This window comes from Geotrypetes seraphini, chromosome 1, assembly GCF_902459505.1.
Source record: "Geotrypetes seraphini chromosome 1, aGeoSer1.1, whole genome shotgun sequence".
Lineage (NCBI taxonomy): Eukaryota > Metazoa > Chordata > Amphibia > Gymnophiona > Dermophiidae > Geotrypetes > Geotrypetes seraphini.
The window spans coordinates 405,090,877-405,113,560 of NC_047084.1; the positions used below are offsets into that span (position 1 = coordinate 405,090,877).

At 43.3% G+C, this 22,684-nt stretch overlaps 1 protein-coding gene across 3 annotated transcripts in view; it reads left to right on the forward strand.

Annotated features, from left to right (window-relative positions):
• The window catches only part of ELP1 (elongator complex protein 1), an 882,162-nt gene that overhangs the window by 86,605 nt on the left and 772,873 nt on the right, over positions 1-22,684 (forward strand). For all 3 annotated transcript variants that reach the window (XM_033918172.1, XM_033918151.1, XM_033918160.1), the window contains exons 4-5: positions 13,661-13,741; positions 16,720-16,805. In XM_033918172.1, coding sequence (XP_033774063.1) covers positions 13,661-13,741; positions 16,720-16,805 — 167 coding nt within the window. The remainder of the gene's footprint in view (positions 1-13,660; positions 13,742-16,719; positions 16,806-22,684) is intronic.

Here is a 22,684-nt window from a genome sequence, read left to right on the forward strand (position 1 = left end):
AAGTCATGTTGGTATACTATATGCAGGAGTGCCAGTAGCTTCTTAGTTAGCCTAAAGTGGACTCTTAGGTGGCGCGGGTAACTTAGCGTATTGCCGTTCCCAGTGTGGGTGGTGTGATGCTTAAAGACATGCAGGACCGCCGGGTGAATGTGGTCCTCAGGTGCCCCTTTGAGGTAGTGGCTTTGGACATAAAGGCTGTTCTGGCGGCATCCTTTGTCATCTGCGCTTGTCTGTCCTGGCTACGCTCTCTGAGTGAGGCCGTAGAGCCCCTTCCTAAGCTTCTTTTGCCTGGAGTAGATTGTTGCTTACGCCCTCAAAAGCCATCAGATTCTTCAGTCGAAGATCCGAGCCTGGCAGCAAGGACCTAGACGTGCTGGTGTAGCTGTAGCTGCATGAAGTTCTACTGTGTGTTTATCCCTGGCCCATGATAGGTCAGGTTCTTCGCTGGCTTGCAACTCTTCAGAGAAAGGTCATTCTAGTTGCTCCAGATGGACCTCGCAGACTGTGGTACGCATATCTGATGCACCTTCGTGGAAGTCAAGGCCTTCGGTTGCGGGTTATTCCAGACCGCCTCTCTCGGAGTTCAGTCTGTATGGAGGATTCTGATCGCATGGCATGCCTATTGAGCATGAAGTTTTAGAGCGCAAAGGATAGTCTGCTGGAGTCCTCTCTACTCTTCTGAAATCTAAGAAGTCAACTTCTGTGTCTTCCTACGCTAAGGTGTGGAAGACTCTCCACCATTGGTGCGACCCAGGACAGTGTGGAGCCATATTCTTGATCTGATTCAGTGTTTGTTTATTTAAAGATTTATTGTACCACTCCTGCATTTTACTGACTTAAGCAGTTTACAAAGTATCAAACTAAAATGAAATTAGGTACTTGAGGAAAACTACCCTATCTGTCCCGAAGGCTCACAATCCAGCTAAAGTACCTGATAAGCTAAAAATATGTAATAACATATAATACATTTCCAAGATCAAAAATCAAAGAAATAGAAAATAGAAATAATGAAAGATAATAAAAATTAAAAATAAAATAAAACAAATTTAAGAGATACAAAAGTCTCTGAAGCAGCCTGATAACAAACAGACATATTTTAGTGCAAGTCTTAATACAACTCCCAGCACAACACACTTCACAGATCTGCCACTGGCAGAGCTTGAGAGCATCAAAGAAATGAACATTTCTAAAACATATCCACTAAAACTTATATGAAATAAATAAATCCAAATCAACACAAATTGGTACAAATTAAGACAGATTGCGGTCCCCGTTCCCTTATTCAATTTGGGAGAGCCATTTGAAAAAAAAAAGTGCTTTTAGATGTGTCTTAAAATTTATTTATTTTTTTAAATTCTTTATTGATTTTCAAATTTTGACATTGCAATACAAATATATTAAACATGAGCATTATATATAACGCACTTAAAATACACAAAATTAATACATTACCAATCCTTTTCTCCCTCCCTTCCTCACATAACTATTACACTTCATATGCATATATTATTGCAATATTATAGATAAATACCTTTAGCAAACCCAAATACCTTCCCCACCCACCCCCCCTGGATGTGTAAGAAATCTGTAAAAAGGGAAATGCCTGACATTCATTGCAATTCAACATATGCATTATAAAAGCCGGCTCTTCTTGATTATGACCGGAATAGCCATCCAGATGATTATACGTAACTGGAAGAGTTATGACAGACTGAATTACACATTTTGGTGGGCAAATATCTGTTCCACGTATAAATATGAGCGAATGAATGCGGAGTGTTTGGGGTCTAGTATGATATTCAATAATGTGTGGAGCCCATTGAATGCATATATTGTCTCTTAAAATTTTGAAATGTACTAATTGCCTTGATGACTTATTTCAGTCTTTTTCATCAGCCTCGTCTCCAAAATTGTGGACTAATAATGCGATGTATATTTTGATATTCCTTAGTTGTTTGGAATTTTGATTTAATTTCAATTTACACTGCATGTTTTCTTTCATTGACCTGTAATTATTGTCAATTATTAAAATTATAAATAAAAAAATATAAAATTTTGAAATGATCCTTAACTCTACTGGTAAATTGTTCCACAATATTGAAACCAAGTAGAAAAATGCACCATTTCTGGTTGAGGCAAGATGAGCCTTTGAGATAGGGGGAACAGCTAATCTATTGTCATTTAAAGATCTCAATGAGCGACTAGGTGTGTAAAATAACACTAGATTAGAGAGATATAATGGTTGTAACTCAAATGATGCCCTATGTGCTAGCATCAGGATTTTAAATTTAATTCTAAATTCCATTGATAACCAATGGAATTTCAAATATAATGGAGTTACATGATCATGATCATGATCATATAATGGAGTTACATGTGTGCGCAACCTAACAGCCGAATTTCCGAATTTTGTACTGTTTGTAAACGTTTCAGTTGCCCAACTGTTGTTCCCACATATACCAAGTTGCCATAATCCAACTTAGATAGAACAAAAGCATCTCACCCAGGAAATCTCGAATAGCTCTAAGTTATTTTAATGCTCCAAATCCTTTCGCAACTGTAAATGAAACCTGCTTCTCAAAATTCAAATTATAATTCCCAAATACTTAAAACTGTCTACTATCTCTATATGCTGATGGCGTAGTGAAAGATCTAGTTGTGGTGTTACCTTATCACCGGAAATGCAACATGCTACTGTTTTTGACATATTCAATACTAGTCCATGTTCCCCTAACCATTCTTCTATCCTATCCAAACCATCCAAAAGAGGGCTCAGATCCAGTGTTGAGGGGATAAATCATATACCAACAAAATATTATCTGCATAAATATATGTACTGATTCCTAATTTCTGAATTCGTCTTGCAAGAGGACTCAAATATATTAAGCAGAATAGGTGAAAGGGCTGATGGTACCCCCCAGTCTAATAGTCTATCATTGGATGTTTACATAGTAACATAGTAGATGACGGCAGATAAAGACCCGAATGGTCCATCCAGTCTGCCCAACCTGATTCAATTTAAAAAAAATTTTTAAATTTAATTTAATTTTTTTAAATTTTTCTTCTTAGCTATTTCTGGGCAAGAATCCAAAGCTTTACCCGGTACTGTGCTTGGGTTCCAACTGCCAAAATCTCTGTTAAGACTTACTCCAGCCCATCTATACCCTCCCAGCCATTGAAGCCCTCCCCTGCCCATCCTCCACCAAATGGCCATACACAGACACAGACCGTGCAAGTCTGCCCAGTAACTGGCCTAGTTCAATATTTAATATTATTTTCTGATTCTAAATCTTCTGTGTTCATCCCACGCTTCTTTGAACTCAGTCACAGTTTTACTCTCCACCACCTCTCTCGGGAGCGCATTCCAGGCATCCACTACCTTCTCCGTAAAGTAGAATTTCCTAACATTGCCCCTGAATCTACCACCCCTCAACCTCAAATTATGTCCTCTGGTTTTACCATTTTCTTTTCTCTGGAAAAGATTTTGTTCTACGTTAATACCCTTCAAGTATTTGAACGTCTGAATCATATCTCCCCTGTCTCTCCTTTCCTCTAGGGTATACATATTCAGGGCTTCCAGTCTCTCCTCGTACGTCTTCTGGCGCAAGCCTCCTATCATTTTCGTCGCCCTCCTCTGGACCGCCTCAAGTCTTCTTACGTCTTTCGCCAGATACGGTCTCCAAAACTGAACACAATACTCCAAGTGGGGCCTCACCAATGACCTGTACAGGGGCATCAACACCTTCTTCCTTCTACTGACTACGCCTCTCTTTATACAGCCCAGCATCCTTCTGGCAGCAGCCACTGCCTTGTCACCCTGTTTTTTCGCCTTTAGATCTTCGGACACTATCACCCCAAGGTCCCTCTCCCCGTCCGTGCATATCAGCTTCTCTCCTCCCAGCATATACGGTTCCTTCCTATTATTAATCCCCAAATGCATTACTTTGCATTTCTTTGCATTGAATTTTAGTTGCCAGGCATTAGACCATTCCTCTAACTTTTGCAGATCCTTTTTCATATTTTCCACTCCCTCTTCGGTGTCTACTCTGTTACAAATCTTGGTATCATCTGCAAAAAGGCACACTTTTCCTTCTAACCCTTCAGCAGTGTCACTCACATACATATTAAACAGGATTGGCCCCAGCACCGAACCCTGAGGGACTCCACTAGTCACCTTTCCTTCCTTCGAGCGACTTCCATTAACCACCACCCTCTGGCGTCAGTTTCTGATCCAGTTCACCACTTTGGGTCCTAACTTCAGCCCTTCAAGTTTGTTCAACAGCCTCCTATGAGGAACTGTATCAAAGGCTTTGCTGAAATCCAAGTAAATTACATCTAGCATATGTCCTCGATCCAACTCTCTGGTCACCCAATCAAAAAATTCAATCAGGTTCGTTTGGCACGATTTACCTTTTGTAAAGCCATGTTGCCTCGGATCCTGTAACCCATTAGATTCAAGGAAGTACACTATCCTTTCTTTCAGCAACACTTCCATTATTTTTCCAACAACTGAAGTGAGGCTCACCGGCTTGTAGTTTCCTGCTTCATCCCTGTGACCACTTTTATGAATAGGGACCACATCCGCTCTCCTCCAATCCGCAGGAGTCACTCCCGTCTCCAGAGATTTGTTGAACAAGTCTTTAATAGGACTCGCCAGAACCTCTCTGAGCTCCCTTAGTATCCTGGGATGGATCCCGTCTGGTCCCATCGCTTTGTCCACCTTCAGTTTTTCAAGTTGCTCATAAACACCCTCCTCCGTGAACGGCGCAGAATCTATTCTATTTTCTCGTGTAACTTTGCCAGACAATCTCGGTCCTTCTCCATGATTTTCTTCTGTGAACACAGAACAGAAGTATTTGTTTAGCACATTTGCTTTCTCCTCATCACTCTCCACATATTTGTCCCCAGCATCTTTTAGCCTAGCAATTCCATTTTTTATCTTCCTCCTTTCACTAATATATCTGAAAAAAATTTTATCTCCCTTTTTTTACATTTTTAGCCATTTGTTCTTCCGCCTGTGCCTTCGCCAAACGTATCTCTCTCTTGGCCTCTTTCAGTTTCACCCTGTAGTCCTTTCTGCTCTCCTCTTCTTGGGTTTTTTTAAATTTCATGAACGCCAACTCTTTTGCCTTTATTTTCTCAGTCACTAGGTTGGAGAACCATATCGGCTTCCTTTTTCTCTTGTGTTTATTGATTTTCTTCACATAAAGGTCCGTAGCCATTTTTATCGCTCCTTTCAGCTTAGACCACTGTCTTTCCACTTCTCTTATGTCCTCCCATCCTAACAGCTCTTTCTTCAGGTACTTTCCCATTGCATTAAAGTCCGTACGTTTGAAATCTAGGACTTTAAGTATCGTGCGGCCGCTCTCCACTTTAGCCGTTATATCAAACCAAACCGTTTGATGATCGCTACTACCCAGGTGAGCACCCACTCGAACATTAGAGATACTCTCTCCATTTGTGAGGACCAGATCCAATATCGCTTTTTCTCTTGTGGGTTCCGTCACCATTTGTCTGAGCAGAGCCTCTTGAAAGGCATCCACAATCTCCCTACTTCTTTCCAATTCCGCAGACGGAACATTCCAGTCCGCATCCAGCAGGTTGAAATCTCCCAACGGCAGAACCTCCTCTTTCCTTCCAAACTTTTGGATATCCACAATCAGATCCTTATCAATTTGCTGCGATTGAGTCGGAGGTCTGTAGACTACACCCACGTAGATAGAAGTTCTATCTTCTCTTTTCAGAGCAATCCATATTGCTTCTTCCTCTCCCCAGGTCCCTTGCATTTCGGTCGCTTGGATATTGATCTTTACATAGAGAGCTACTCCTCCACCTTTATGACCATCTCTGTCCTTACTAAAAAGATTATATCCCGGTATGTTTGCATCCCATCCATGTGATTCACTGAACCATGTCTCTGTGATAGCAACAATATCTAGATCTGCCTCTAATTTCAGGGCTTGCAGATCATGAACTTTGTTGCTTAGACTGTGAGCATTTGTGGTCATCGCTTTCCAGCTATTTTTCAGCGATAATCTCCTTTTTCATATGGATTTTTGTGTCGTTTCACTTTCCGTTGCAATACTAAGAAATGAGTTGCTGATATTGCTTATGTTGCAGCCTTTACTACTATCGCATCTTTTCTTTTGCCGGGGGTGGTCTCTATAATTGTCCTTCGTACATACACCACCCCCACCTTCTAGTTTAAATGCCTAGAAAAATATTGTCTAAATTTCTCTGCAAGGTTTCTTTTTCCTGCTGTAGTAATATGTAGGCCATCAGTGCAATATAGCTTCTTGTCCTTACATGTATTTCCCCATCCTCCTATGTACCTAAAGCCTTCTTGATGACACCAGGCTCTGAGCCATCTATTAAAGTCCTCTGTGTTTTTCACTCTTTGCTCTCCCTTTCCATATGCAGGCAGTATTTCAGAAAAAGCTAGTCTTTACAAAAGGTTTCACGCCCTCACCAAGCTCCCGAAAAGCTTTCTGTGCTGCAAGTGTGGAGTTGTTGGCCAGGTCATTTGTTCCCAGATGGATAACAACATCAGTGTTAAAATCCTTAGTTTCTTCCTTAATTATAGTCAGTATTTGCCTGGAACTCCTGGTAGCTGAGGATCCTGGAAGACATTTCACTATTTTGGTCTCCTCGCCCTGTTTTCCAAGTTTAATGCCTCTGATGATGGAATCCCCCAACAGTAATAGTTTTCTGTTTTTGGCTTTTTTATTTGTACTTAGGGTGCGCTTGTTCTCTTGAGTTACTTTCATTGGTTCCAGTCCCATCCGTAACCTTCATTGGTTACCCATCCGTAACTACGATCCCGGAGAAAGGCTGCAAACCAATCCCAAACCATTCCTATTAAACCTATCTCATGGAGCAATCTCAATAGAAGTTCAATAGTATTTCTCCCAGTGGGCCTTGATAAGGGCCTCACCGTGACTTCTCTTTGGGTCCAGCCCGTTGGGCTCTTGTTTCATAGCCCAAGACCGTAGTCCTTCGCTTGTATCTCACCCTGACATGGCCAGATTTCTGAAAGATGCTCTTAGCATTGGACAACCAATTAAACCGCTATTTCCTTCTTGGGACCTTAACTTGGTTTTTTCTGGCCACCCATAGGCTCCATTTGAGCTTCTGACAGACACTTCTCTCTTGGACCTCACGCTAAAGGCATTTTTTCTGGTCGCTCTTACTTCAGCAAGACATGTCTCGAAACTCAAGGCTCTATCTTGTGGAGAGCCTTTCCTGCGGATCTTGGAGATGGGGATCTCTCTCCACACAGTTCCTTCCTTCCTGCTGAAGGTGATGTCTGCATGCCATGTTCCAGAAATGTGTTTTGCCTGTTTTTAGCCTCCTGGTTCTGAGAAACAAGACCACCTTTTGCAGCAATTGGATGTCTGCAGAGTTCTGCACTATTTAGAGATCACAAGTGAGTTTTGCCTTACTGGCAGTCTTTTTGTGCTGACTCATTCTTCTAAGCAGGGTGCCCCCGCTTTCAAGGCCACCTTTTCAAATGGATCCATTAAGCCATTTCTTCAGCCTACATTCTTTGCAGTAAACAAAAAAGGTGCATTCTACCATGAGTATGGCCTCTTCGTGGGCAGAGGCAAAGGTTATCTCCCCTGAAGAGATTTGAAGGGCAGCTACTTGGTCAACTCTGCACATGTTTGCCTAATTTTACAGAATGGATGTGGCGACAAGCTAGGTCTCTGCCTTTGATTCCTCAGTCTTGAGGGTTGGCACAGTCAGTCCGCATTAGATTTTTGGGTCCACTTTTGTACATCCCACATGTCTAGAATGACTCACCTATTGGTAAAAGACTGTCCTTACCTTGATAATATCTTTTGCAGTAGCTAGGTGAGACATTCAAGACTTTCGTACTGTTTTTCCTGCGCCTGCCTACTGTCTCATTTTGTGTATGCTTATCCAAGTTTGTTTCTTGGATTCCAGCCAGCCCTATGGGGCCTTGAAGAATTATGTAAAGTGTGTTCACAGCACCTGCAGGGGTACTTTCTGAGCTCCTTTGATGCTATGGTTAGCTATTAGTTATTCTAATGTTCCTTTTTGAGCAGAACAGTTGATTCTTGGGAATGTTCCCATTGGTGAATCTAATTCATGTTCATGTGTTGGAGCTCTTGGTGCTTGGGTACTAAATACAAGTGGTGCTAAAGCTCTCAGTGAAGTAGAAGAGAGTAACAGAAAAAGTTCAGAGTGGATTCCTTCTACATATTGCATGTGGCCATTGGAAGATAACCCATAAGAACATAACAATAGCCTTACTGGGTCAGACCAATGGTTCATCAAGTCCAGTAGCCTGTTCTCATGGTGGCCAATCCAGGTCACTAGTACCTGGCCAAAACCCAAGGAGTAGCAATATTCCATGCTACCGATACAGGGCAAGCAGTGACTTCCTCTGTGATTTTCTCAATAACAGACTATGGACTTTTCCTCCAGGAACTTATCCAAACCTTTCTTAAAACCAGCTACGCTATCCGCTCTTACCACATAAGAACATAAGCATTCCCCCTGCCGGGTCAGACCAGGGGTCCATCGCGCCCAGCAGTCCGCTCCCGTGGCGCGCCCCCAGGTCCATGACCTGTAAGTGCTCCTTACCTAAAACGTTTATACCCTATTTATTTAATATCCTGTAAGTAACCCTTTATCTGTACCCTGCAATCCCCTTCTCTTTCAGGAAGTCATCCAGTCTCTTTTTGAACCCCAATATTGTACTCTGTCCTATCACCTCTCCTGGAAGTGCATTCCAGGTGTCCACCACCCTCTGAGTGAAGAAGAACTTCCTAGCATTCGTTTTGAATCTATCTCCTCAATTTTTCTGGATGACCTCTTGTTTTTGTTGTCCCCGCTAGTCTGAAGAATCTGTCCCTCTCCACCTTCTCTATGCCTTTCATGATTTTATAAGTCTCTATCATGTCCCCTCTAAGTCTCCGCTTTTCCAGAGCCCTAGCTTGTCCAACCTTTTGGCATATGAAAGGTTCTCCATGCCCTTTATCATACTTGTTGCTCTCCTCTGTACCCTCTCGAGTATCACCATATCCTTCTTAAGGTATGGCGACTAGTATTGGACGCAGTACTCCAGATGCGGGCGCACCATAACTCGATATAGCGGCAGGATAACTTCCTTCACTTTCTTTGAGGCCTCTGCATATTATGCCGCCGGCTTCATTGTTTTATCCACCAATACCCCCAGGTCTTTTTCTAGGTTGCCTTCTCCCATCATATAGCTGTACATAGGGTTCCCTTTCCCTATGTGCAAGACCTTACATTTCTGTACATTGAAGCTCATCTGCCATCTGTTTGCTCACTCACTCAGTTTGTTCCGGTCTCTCTGCAGTTCTTTGCATTCTTCAACAGTTCTGACCCTGCTGGAGAGTTGTGTCGTACGTGAATTTGATAACTTCGCACTTCGTCCCCGTTTCCAGGTCTTTAATGAATATATTGAACAGCAGCGGTCCCAGCACTGACCCCTGTGGGACACCACTCATGACCCCTTTCCAGTCAGAATGGTGTCCCTTTACTCCTACCCTCTGCTTCCTGTCCGCCAGCCAATTTTTGATCCATCTGCACATCCCCTTCCACCCCGTGGCTCCACATTTTCTTCAGTAGGCGCTCATGGGGTACCTTGTTGATGTCTATGGGGTCACCTTTGTCCAATTGTTCGCTTATCCCCTCAAAGTGCAGAAGGTTCGTTTGGCATGATCTTCCTTTACAGAAACCATGCTGGCTTGTTCTCATCAGATTATTTTTTTTCTATATACTCATTGATACTTTCCTTGATCAGTGATTTGGCCATCTTTCCCGGAACTGAGGTTACGCTCACCGGTCTATAGTTCACCGGGTCGCCTCTCGATCCTTTTTTCAAGATAGGTGTAACATTCGCTATCCTCCAGTCCTCCGGGATTACCCCTGTTCTCAAGGATAGGTTACAAATATGGCGCAGTAACTCCGCTGTTTCGTCTCTGAGCTCTTTCAGTATTCTCAGGTGGATTCCATCTGGGCTCGGAGATTTGTCAGTTTTTAATCTATCTATCTGCCTGAGTATGTCTTCGAGGCTTACCTCCATGCATGATAATTTTCCCTCTTGATCCCCCTTGAATATTTTCTCCGGTTCCAGCACGTTAGATGTATCTTCTTTTGTAAAGATTAACGAGAAGAACATGTTTAGTTTATCAGCCACCTCTTTTTCCTCCTTCACCACTCCCTTCCTGTCCCCCTCATCCAGAGGTCCCACCTCCTCCCTCGCCGGCTGCTTTCCTTTGACATATCGGAAGAATGGTTTAAAATGTCGTGCTTCCTTGGCTAGTCTCTCTTCGTATTTTTTCTTGGCTTTTCGACCACTCGGTGACATTCTTTTTGATGCTTCCTGTGCTCTTTCCAATTTTCTTCAGTTTTATCCTTTTCCCACTTTTGAAACGATTTTTTCTTGTCTCCTATCACTTTCTTAACTTCATTGGTTATCCATGCAGGTCTTTTGTTTGATTCTTTTTGCATCCTTTCCTAAATCTGGGTATATACAGGTTTTGCACCTTGTTTACCATGTCTTTGAATAAGGACCAGGCTTGCTCCACAGTCTGAGCTTTCTTGGAGCTGTTTCTGAGCTTCTTTCTCACCATTTGTCTCATGGCATCATAGATCCCTTTCTTGAAGTTAAATGTTGTTGCCTTGGTTCTCTCTCCCTTTGGTAATCCTACTTCCACTTTGAACTGAATCACGTTGTGGTCACTGTTCCCTAACGGTCCCCCTACTTCCACTCCCTTTGCAGGTCCCTTCAGCCCGTTTAGCATCAGATCCAGAATTGCTGACCCTCTCCTACTTCCACTTTGAACTTCAGTTTCCTTCCTAAGATCTTGAACTGTTCAATCAGTGCAATCTTGCTGTAGAGTCTCCTGGTGACATCGTTTGTCCCGACGTGGACTATCAATGCTGTCTCTTCCGTCTCTGCTCCCTCTAGGATTCTTTCAATTTTGTCGGCGATGTCCTTCGTTCTTGCTCCTGGGAAACAGGTCACTAGCCAATCCTCTCTCTCTCCTGCTATGTGACTGTCTACTTGCCTTAGGATTGAGTCTCCCACCAGGACTGCAAATTTCCCCTTTTTCAGCCTCCGTTGCGGTCGCAGGTCTGTGTCCTTGGTGTTCTTCGTTTCTTCTTGCTCTAGGCACTGGTAGTATCTTGCCTTTTCTTTCTGCGAGAGTCCTCCATGGGTATCTTCTACCTTGGTGTCAGATGTTTCTTGTCCTCTGCTTTTTGTGTCTTCCTCGTTTCTGTGCTTCTCGTGTTTCTGTTCTTCCACTCTCCTGTAGGCATCTTAGATGAACTTCTCGAGCTCCCTGATTTGTTCCTCGATGTACCTCTCTCGCATAGGGTCTTCGTCTGTCTGGAAGGGGTCTTCTGAGATGTAGAGTCCCTCCAGCTCCTGGATCCTGAGCTTCAGACGACTGACTTCGCTGTTCAAGCTCTTCAGTTCCTGACACCGCCCGCACACATACGACTGCCGCCCGGAGGGGAGGTAGTCATACATGTGGCAGTCCATGCAGTACACTGGGAAGCTCATCCTTTGGGTTCCTTCAGCTTCCATTCTTGTCCTCCTTCTAGGAGTCCTGGTGCTCTTTGCTAGTGTGCTTACTCCTGTGCCTGGCTTTTCCTTACCTTCTTCGTCTTCCGCTTCCCTTTGCTTGTTCGTATGCGTTGTTTGCCTTCTGTGCCTGTCTTTTCCGTTTGCTTGTGTATTTGTGTGTGTTCTCTCTTGAGTCCGCCTTTTCTTGTCCTGCGGTGCCTGTTGCTGCCTTTTTGTATGTGTGTGCGGATGCTACCTCCTGGACCTGCCTCCTTGGCCTACTTTTACTTTATCTTCTGTCCCTGCTGTTGTTCTTCAGTGCCTTCCTTGCCTGTCGCTTCCTTTTGTAGGTGTGGACCCCCTGGGCCTACTCGTTCCTTTCCTTCTGTGCTTGCTGCCCCTTTGCCTTCCTTGTTTGTATGTATATACTTTCTTACCTTGCTGTCTTTCTTCCTTGGGGTTCCTGGATGTAGCGAACCCGGCCCTTTGCAAAGGCGCTCTCACTAAGGCAAGCGCCTTTGCTGCTTGCCAAATGGCTGCGTGCCGTTGGCTCCCTTCCTTTTAAGGGGGAGTCCGGGCGCTGACGCAGTGGGGGTGGGTGGAGCCTCCTCTTGCCACTACCTGCTCCTCGCCGCCACAAGATGTACTCTGGCTCCCCTGGCTTCTCTCCTCTCTCTTCTTTCCCTTCGCTGCTGCTTCCACGCAGCTCTCAGTAGCCCTTGCGCCGCGGATCCCTTCCTTTTAAGGGGGAGTCCAGGTGCTGCGTTGACGCGGTAGGGGTGGGCGGAGCCTCCCCTCGCTGCTACCCGCTCCTCGCCGCCGCTAGATGTACTCTGGCTCCTCTGGCTTCTCTCCTCTCTTCTCTCCCTTTACCTCTCCTTCGCCGCTGCTTCCACGCAGCTCTCAGTAGCCCTCACGCCGCGGCTCCCTTCCTTTTAAGGGGGAGTCCGGGCGCTGACGCTGCACTGACGTGGTGGAGGTGGGCGGAGCCTCCTCTCGCCGCTACCCGCTCCTCGCCGCCGCTAGATGTACTCTGGCTTCTCTCCTCTCTCTTCTCTCCCTTCGCCTCTCCTTCGCCGCTGCTTCCACGCGGCAACACGTTCCAGAGCTTAACTATTCTCTTGAGTGAAAACAAATTTCCTCCAATTAGTTTTAAAAGTATTTCCCTGTAACTTCGAGTGTCCCCTGGTCTTTGTAATTTTTAACGGAGTGAAAAATCGATCCACTTGTACCCATTCTACTCTACTCAGGATCTCAGCTGTCTCTTTTCCAAGCTGAAGAGCCCTAAACGTTTTAGTCTTTCCTCATATGAGAGGACCATCCTCATATGAGAGCGACCATCTTGGTTGCTCTTCTTTGAACCTTTTCTAGCGCCACTATATCTTTCTTGAGATAAGGAGACCAGAATTGAAGGCAATATTTCAAATGAGGTCGCACCATGGAGCGATACAGGGGCATTATAACATTCTTAGTCTTATTAACCATCCCTTTAAAAAAATAATTCCTAGCATACTATTTGCTTTTTTGGCTGCTGCCGCACATTAAGTGGAAGATTTCATCCTATTGTCTACGATGACACCCAGATACTTTTCTTGGGCACTAATCCCCAAGGTGGACCCTAGCATCCAGTAACTGTGATTAAGGTTATTCTTCCCAATGTGCATCACTTTGCATTTGTCCACATTAAATTTCATCTGCCATTTGGACATTCAGTCTTCCAATTTCCTAAGGTCCGCCTGCAATTTTTCACAATCTGCAAGCATTTTAAGAAGTTTGAACAGTTTAGTGTCATCTGCAAATTTAATCACCTCACTCGTCGTTCCAATTTCCAGATAATTTATAAATAAGTTAAATAGCACCGGTCCCAGTATAGACCCTTGCTGCATGCCATTGTTTACTCTCCTCCATTGAGAAAAATGACCATTTAACCCTACCCTCTGTTTTCTATCCAATAACCAATTCCTAATCCACAACTGAACTTTGCCACCTATCCCATAACACTTTAATCCACATGTCTAGAATGTCTCACCTATCTACTGAAAAAGGATATTATCAAGGTAAGGACATATTCTCTTTTTGTTTTCCATGTAGGGCAGGAAACTCTTATACTGATGACAAAGGAATTTGAACCAATTGCTGAAACATCCCTGAACCAGGAGGACTTTGGAGAAGGTGGGACACTGACACTGATCTGTAATGCATCACATAGGTCACTTCATCCTGTTTGCACCTCTGAGGTGGTGCATATAAATGATTCATTTTGTACTACTATCCAATATTATGAAATGTGGAATGTAAAATTAAGCCAAAAAGCATGGGTTACTATCCTCATATTTAAGCATGTTCTACGATATATGTGTCTTATGTAGTCCTTGATTATTTGATCTATATAAACCTAGTTCTGACCATATTGATTTGAGGGTTAAATCAAGAGAATGTACATTCATTTTTCTGTTCTAACTAGACCTCTTCAACCCTTCCCCAGATCCCATCGCTCATGCTATGTATCAATCCTTGTAAACTCATTCTATCAACCTTGTAAGCTCCCTGGGAATACTCAGACCAATTCTTTTTGTAAGCCGCGGGATAGAAAACAGTAATGTAATGTGTTAGGTTTTCTAAAACATGAAGGAGAATCTTTACTCATCCACATTTTCAGCATCACTTTCTTACCAACAATGCTTGCCTTCCTAATAAATGCATGGCCTCCCCACTCTGCCTCACAAAAACCTCAAATATATCCCAAAGAACACCCATTACTGAAAAAAGTAACCTAGAATTCAGCTTCTTCTTCAAATAACTAATAATGGAACCTCAGAACATTTACAACTTGAAGCTGTCCCCAAAAAACATGGAAAAAAGAATTAGTGACCTGGTGACACTTTGGACATATGGGATTATCCACCCCTCCCATGTTAATCTAAGCTTGAGTCAAGTAACACTCTATGTAGTATCCAAAACTGTCATTCCCAAAGTTCTGTGTTTTGTATTATAGTAGGGATACACAGTATCAGCTTGAGAAGATATTCAGAGATGGGCTGCCTAAATCATAGGACCAATGGACCATCAATTAACCAAAAATCCAAGTTAAACCTGACATTTGAAAAATGTCTGACGAGACAATTATAAAAACAAAGATCTGCAAACCTCGATCTGCTTTTGTAAAACAGATCTGGCAAAATTATAAAGCAGTAATGCCGTGGTTGTGTTGGAGGGGTGAGGAATAAAAGGAACACAATTAATGCCTGTACAAACTGTGCATTCTCCAATGAGGCTGTGTAGAGGGTGGTTTCTGGCAATGGATGTTAACTTCCTGTCATATAATAGAGAATGACACAGGGAAAAATATTCCCTGTCCCTGCGAGAACATTTTACTGTCCCGTCCCTATGAGTTCTTTTCCTGTCCCTGCCCCAATCTGCTCCATCTTCCTCTGCACACATCTTAAACACTTTAAAATCATAAGTGTTCAAGGTTTGTGCAGTTAAGGCAGAGCTTGCAGGAATGGGACAGAGACAGCAATAAAACTTGCAGGGATGGGGTGGGGAAATTGAGTTCCCGTGGGGACAAATTTGTTCCCATGTCGTTCTCTTACCATGGAACTCATCGAAGATAGTGGTGAGTAGTGTAAAAACAGGAAGTAACCCTGTGGGTGCTTTGTCATTTTGGATTTTTGTGACCCATAGTTGTCCCTGCCCATTCTTCCCCACCCCCTAACTGAGCAAGCATATTTGCCTGCTGCTTTTCTAATATTCTTCAGCCATGTTGACTTGTAGATCTATTGCTGAATTTCATTATACAGTGGTGCCTCGCATAAAGAACGCCTCGCACAGCGAACGCTGCACACAACAAACTTCATGTCATGATTCATACAACGAACTTCGTTTCACACAACGAAGTCGCCCGAGCTTCCACGATCGCTGCCGATGTATTGCATCCTTCCGCGCAAGCACTGCAGGCAGTCGTTAGTCACTGCGCTTAACTTGAGCACGTATCGCGGCAATCGTTCTTCATTACGAATTAAATCACGCACGCACGCACGTATCACGGCAGTCGTCCTTTTAAGATAAACTCAATATTTTTTATATATCATGGCTTCTAAAAAAAAGCAGGAAGGTGATTTCTGTTGAAATGAAACGGGAAATAATTAGAAGGAGTGAATGTGGGGTAAAACAGTGTGACCTCGTCAAAGAGTTTGGCCCCGGCAAGACCACCATTTTCACCATTTTGACAAATTTATCTTTTTTTAGGTCATCTTAGCATATTTTATGCTGCAGAACGAATAATTTTTTTTAACATGTATTGTTATGGGAAAACGCGTTTCACATAACGAACTTTTCGCATAACAAACTTGCTCCTGGAACCAATTAAGTTCGTTGTGTGAGGCACCACTGTATAATTACATATATCAAAACTAATTTCCCCATAGGAAATAATGGAAACTCAGACGATTCGTTCCATAACCCAAAAACTTTAATACAGAATACACTGAAAACATGCTTGTAATCCAAAGCACTCGTATATCAAAGCAAATTTCCCCATAGGAAATAATGGAAACTCAGATGATCCGTTCCACAACTCAAAAACTTTAATACAGAATACTATACATACTTGTATTGCAAGATCTCGCTGATTTAGAATAGTCACTATACTCCTGCAGCGTCGGAGAGAGAACTATCTGCTCAGTTGTGATGTGTGTATACCATATGTACTTGCTTGTATATCAAGTTAAAATTTATTAAAAATGTTTTGCTTGTCTTGCAAAACACTTGCAAACCAAGGTTTTACTGTATTCCATTATAGTTAGGCTGTCATTTCCATTTGTAGCTCTTTGTAGCTATTATCGCCGTTGTAACCTGCTTTGAACTTCAGGAATTGTAGAATATAAATCCAGTAAAATGAATGCTAGAAAAATTTGCTTAGACAATTGAAATGGTTACTTATATACCTTTTAATCAAGAAATAAATGTAAGCTGTCTAGATATATAAATAAGTGATAGTAGTAATGTAATGTAATGTAATTTATTAGTAGTGTCATTTAAAAAGCAAATTTTTGCTGAAGAGCATTGTTGGAAGAGTGATAAAGCAGGTAATAGTTTTGTTTTGCTATCTATGCCTTTAATCTTTGTTTCTGTTCTTGGCTGTTCCTCAGGAAAGTTTGTCATGCTTGGCTGGGGTAGGAAGGCAACACAGTTTCATGGATCGGAGGGCAAACGAGCAGCTCAGCCTAAGCCAACGGTGAGGCACTATCAACTTTTCTTGGATTGCTTAGCTGATTGATCATTGTTTAGTCCAGGGGTATCCAACATCTGCCCTCACCAGGGTTTCAGGATTTCCCCAATGAATATGCATGAGATCTATTTACATACAATGGAAGCAGATCATGCAAATAGATCTCATGTAAACTCATTAGGGAAAACCTGAAAACCCGATTGGATTGTGGCCTTCGATGACCAAGGTTGGACAGCCCTGGTCTAGTTAGTATATTTTATTATCTTATTTTTTCCTGAAAGAATATTTTATTTTCCTATTTGTGGAATAAAAATCGTGTATGTTGAGAGAGGAAGAGTGGTTCAAAATCTTAGAAATTTTGAAGAACTATAAAGTAGTTTATTCTAGGACAGCATGTTCTCATTTGTGGGTGACATCTTCCACGGAGCCCCAGTATGGATAGATTAAAAGGTTAGTATCACTTTAAGTTTCTTAGAAACTTCACGTCTGCCAGCACAGTGCATGTGCGAGTGCCTTTCCACCCGATGCCTGCTCACGCACCGCAGTTCTTCTTTTTTCACAGAGCAAAGAAGTATTTTTCTGACTAAACTCTGTTCAATCTGCATTGCCTTCCCGCTTCAATGGTTATTTTTTCTAATTTCTTTTTGGTATTTTTTTATTATTTTTTTTAAGTTAAAAAACCAAAAAGGATTAATTTTTCTTTTTGCTCTCTCTCTCTCTCTCGGACTTTGGGCTGGGGTTTTTTTTCCCTTTGCCTGTATTTCCTTCTGCTATGCTCAGGCTGAGCTGCACCTCGAGGGACAGCACACAAAGGCTGAGCTATGGCAGCATCAGTTGCATTCTTATGTTCTACTCCTATAGATGAAATCTGCAAAGCAGCCACTTGGTCCTCAGTTCACACGTTTACGTCTCACTACTGTCTGGAATCTTTTTCCAGAGGGGATGGTCAGTTTGGACAAGCAGTATTACAAAATTTATTCCCTTAATGACAACTCTTCCTCCATCCCATTGCAGGAAGCTAGAGAGTCCTACATGTGAGACTATGCTGCCTGCTTGTCCTAGGATAAAGCACAGTTACTTACCATAACAGGTGTTATCTGGGGACAGCAGGCAGATAGTCTTACAACCCACCCACCTCCCCTTGTTGGCTTCTTAGCTTGCTTATGGAACTGAGGTGCATGGAAAGGCACTTGCGCATGTGTGGTGCAGGCAGTCGCAAAGTTTCTAAGAAACTTAGTGATAATACACTAATCTGTCTGTACCGGGGCTCTGTGGATGACATCAACCACATGTGAGAATATCTGCCTGCTGTCCCTGGATAACACCTGTTATCCCAGGACAAACAAGCAGCATATTCTCACACTTGGGTGATGTCACCAACGGAGCCCCAGTAAGGACACTTCAAAAGTGCATCACCACTTTAAGACTTTCAGAAAGTTTGCGATAACTTGTACCGCGCATGTGCGAATGCCATTCCGTCAGAAGTAAGCATGCGGGGGGAGGGGGGGCGTCACGTGCCTGTCATCCAGATGGCTGCTTAGCGATCTTGCTCCGTTCCAGCCCGCGGCGAAAAACAGATCTTTTTGCCTCATCCGGAATTATTTCGGTCAGTACTCCACTGCCTTACCTGCAAGAATGTCCTCCAAGTCGGCTAAAGCCGAAACCGCCGCCACAGCAGGCACTTCCGCTACGCACACCGTGTCTAAGCGGACTAAGCACAAGCCGCCGTCCCCCATTAAGGCCTGCCCAACTGACTCCGCAAAGCATAATGCCTCCATTGCAGCTGATTTACATGTGCTCCGCGGCCTCATGCAGGAGAATTTGGCTGCCACAGCCGATACAAAAAACGAAATTGGCAATATAATGTCACAGCTCAAACAACATAATGCCCGAATTGATCTCACAGAGGAGCGTCTGGCAGCCCATGACTCCCAGAACCTAGAAATCCAGCGTGAACTCCGCAAAATAACCCTGCTTCAAAGTGACCTGGAAGATATCTCTAATCGTATGCGCCGAAACAATGTGCGTTTTATTGGCCTGCCAGAAAATTCAGAAGGTAAAAATATTCTAGAATTTCTTCATACCTTTAGTCCTACCATCCTGAAGCTTCAATTTACTCCTCCATTAGAAATAGAGCGCGCACACAGAGTACCTTCTGGGCCTCCAGCTCCCTCCAAACCACCGAGGCCCATTGTCCTCAAAGTTCTTGAGTACCCTCAAACACTTCAGATCCTGCAAGCTGCAAAGACCCATCCCTCCTTAACTGTAGAGGGCAAAAGGATTCTGTTTGTCCCTGACCTCTCTAAATCTTCAGCACAGAAATGCAAAACCTTCCTCTATGCGGCCCCGTCTCAAGAGCATTGGCGCACAATATGGGTTGTTCTACCCTGCAAGAATGCGGATTACTTACCACAATACCACGAAAAATTTTGATGATCCACAGGAGCTGCAAAAATTTTTGGATGATAATGTCAGTGACATGACCTGACCTGTTTTCACTGTTATATTGAGTTTCCTCTTGAGGCTCAGTCTCTCTGCTTTTTCCACACTCACCTGAGCTGGGCGTGAGCTCGCTGAGTGCATCTGGTCAGCATGCGATCCCATTTTTGGACCTTTGTTTGTTCTTGACTTTATTCAGCATGAATCATCGTTTTATTTTTTATTTGCGTTCCTTTTCACTCCTCCAAAGCCTCTCTGCTCTGGTGTATATCCCTCAGTTTGTTTCTACACCTGATCTCGATCCATCATCTACATTTGCCTGCACAGAGTTCTACATCTTGCCATATGAGATTTTTTCCACTCACCTATGGTTAACATAAATATTGTTTCCCTTAACGTTAAGGGCATCTCTAGTCCCATCAAGAGGAAAAAAATTATTCATTATTTTAAACATCTTGGAGCGGACATTTGCCTCATTCAAGAATCCCATCTTAGTCTGGAAGAAGCTCAGAAATTATCTGGAGGCCGGATTCAACACTGCTTCGCTGCTCCAGCCACAGGGAAGAAAAATGGTATTATAACTCTATTAAGCAAGTCCCTCAACTTTCAACTTTCCTCTCACAAATTTGACTCTGGTGGTCGCTGGTCTTTCCTTGATGGATCAATTGATGGAAAACCTCTGAAACTCCTCAATATCTACGCACCGAATGCCGACGACCCCTCCTTCTTCCAATCCTTCCATACCATTTGCAACTCCGCTTTATCAACGGATACCATAATAGCGGGAGACTTCAATTTCCACTTAGATCCATTTATTGATAGATCTTCCTCCTGTCGTCCATCCAAACTCAGAGTACGCTCGATGGTCTCCAACCTCATGACAACTTATGGTTGGTCTGACATCTGGAGGATTCTGCACCCTACCTCCAAGGACTTCACATTTTATTCTGCGCCTCACCACTCATTCTCCAGGATTGACTATATTATGGGCTCTAAAGACATTGTCAACATCACCACGTCTGCGAAAATACATGACATTACCATCTCGGACCATGCAGCGGTCTCTTGCTCCCTGAACTGGTCTATCCTCCCCAAATCAAGACAATGGAGATTGAATACCTTCCTTCTGCAAGACGACTCCTTTATCTCACACATCAAGAATGAATCTCAAGTCTATTTCCTTCATAACATCTCCTCTGTCTCTGACTTTTCTATCGTTTGGGAGTCATACAAGGCTTGGCTGCGAGGTGAGTCGATCAGTTTTGCTGCTTCTCGACTCAAGCAGAAGAAAGCATCTTTACACCAACTTGAAACTGAAATTCACGCTCTTGAAACTCAACTTTATCACAGATTTGACTCTAATCTAATCTAATCCTTAGGTTTGTATACCGCATCATCTCCACGTTCGTAGAGCTCGACGCGGTTTACAGTAGGAGAAATAGGAAGGAACTACAACAGAAGGTTAGAGGAAGAAGTGTGAAAAAAATTTAGAGGACTTGGGATGCCAAGATATAAGAGTTTCCTTGATTCCTAAGTTGGAGGGAGACTTACATTTTTTTGAGAAAAGCCAGGTTTTCAGATGTTTGCGAAAAACTTGGAGAGAGCTCAAGTTCCGAAGAGGGGAGGTATGGTTGTTCCAGAGCTCAGTGATTTTGAAGTGGAGGGAGGTCCCTAGCTTTCCTGTGTGGGAAATGCCTTTTAGCGAGGGGAAGGATAGTTTTAATTTGTGGGAGGATCTGGTGGTATTAGGGTTTGAGGAATTCCAAGAAAGAGGGATAAAGGGAGGGAGGATACCATATAGGATTTTGAAAGTTAAACAGGCGCATTTATAGTGGACCCTGGCGATTATCGGAAGCCAGTGGAGCTTGGCCAGGAGCGGGGAGACATGGTCAAATTTACTTTTAGCGAAGATGAGCTTGGCCACGGCATTCTGAATCCGTTGGAGTCTGTGGAGGTTTTTCTTAGTTAGGCTTAAGTAGATAGAGTTGCAATAGTCCAATCTGGAGAGGATGATGGATTGGACAAGGAGGGTAAAATGTTTTTGATGGAAGCAGGATCTAACTTTCCTCAGCATGTGAAGGCTGAAAAAGCATTTTTTTACCAAGGATTGGAGGTGGTCATTGAAGGACAATGTGGAATCAATGATGATGCCCAAGACCTTGCTCGAGAACTCAAGCTGCAGAGAGGAGCCAGAGGGTAGTGGGATGGAGGTGGGTAGGTGATCTAGTTTTGGACCGAGCCAAAGAAGTCTTGTTTTGGACTCATTCAATTTCATTTGCACAGTGTGGGCCCTGGATTGTAGGTTCATTATACAAGAGGATATGTTCTTAGACAGGTCGGTGAGGTTCGAATCGTTCTCGAGGAGGACGAGGATGTCGTCTGCATAAGTGTAAATTGTTTATAGGGGGGATAGGTGGAGGAGTTTTAGGGAGGGCAAGAAACTACAGCAACTGAAATTTCAGTAGAATGAAATCTTTAGTTCACTAGCATCTGCCTCTATATTTAGGCACTCTGCAACATACTATGCATCCTCTAATAAGTCTGACCACCTTCTCTCCACGTACCTTAAAGGCAGACGCTCTAAACACCGGATCACTCACACCCAAACTCCAACTGGTCAATTGCACACTACTACAAAGGACATCTTGGAAGATTTCCGCTCCTTCTACGAACAGCTGTACACATCAGAATCATCTTCATCTGAATCATGCATCATGGACTTTCTTCACTCTCTTGACCTCCCTTCCCTCACCACCTCTCAACAACATTCCCTGAGACAACCTCTTTCTCCAGAAGAAATTACTACAGCTATCTCTTCAATGCCTCCTGCTAAAGCACCCGGACCTGATGGACTTCCTTCTGAATTCTACAAAACCCTCTCCTCCTTCTTGACGCCACACCTCCTTACCTATTTCCAACATCTGATAGACTCCCCTGACAATCTTCACCGATTTCTGGAAGCAACATCATCATCCTACCGAAGCCAAATCGTGATCCTCAACTAGTGAAGAATTATCGCCCTATTTCCCTTTTGAACTTGGACTATAAAATTTTTGCTAAACTATTAGTTTTACGTTTAGAACAAGTCATGCCCAGTTTGATCCATAGAGACCAAGTGGGCTTCATGAAAGGGAGATATGGTGCTGACAATACTAGACTCTTGTGTCATGTTCTCCACTCCGCCCTGTCGGATGCTCAGGCTTCAGTAATTGTTTCTTTAGATGCGGAGAAAGCCTTTGACAGGGTGGAATGGAAGTACCTTTTCTGTGTGCTGTCTCATTTTGGTCTCCCTCAAACGTTTATTCATATGATCTCTCTATTGTACCACAATCCCATGGCTAAATTGGTAGTTAACGATGATGTTTCAGCACCCTTTACACTACACCGTGGAACTAGACAAGGTTGCCCAATGTCTCCGCTATTGTTCAACCTTGCCCTTGAACCCC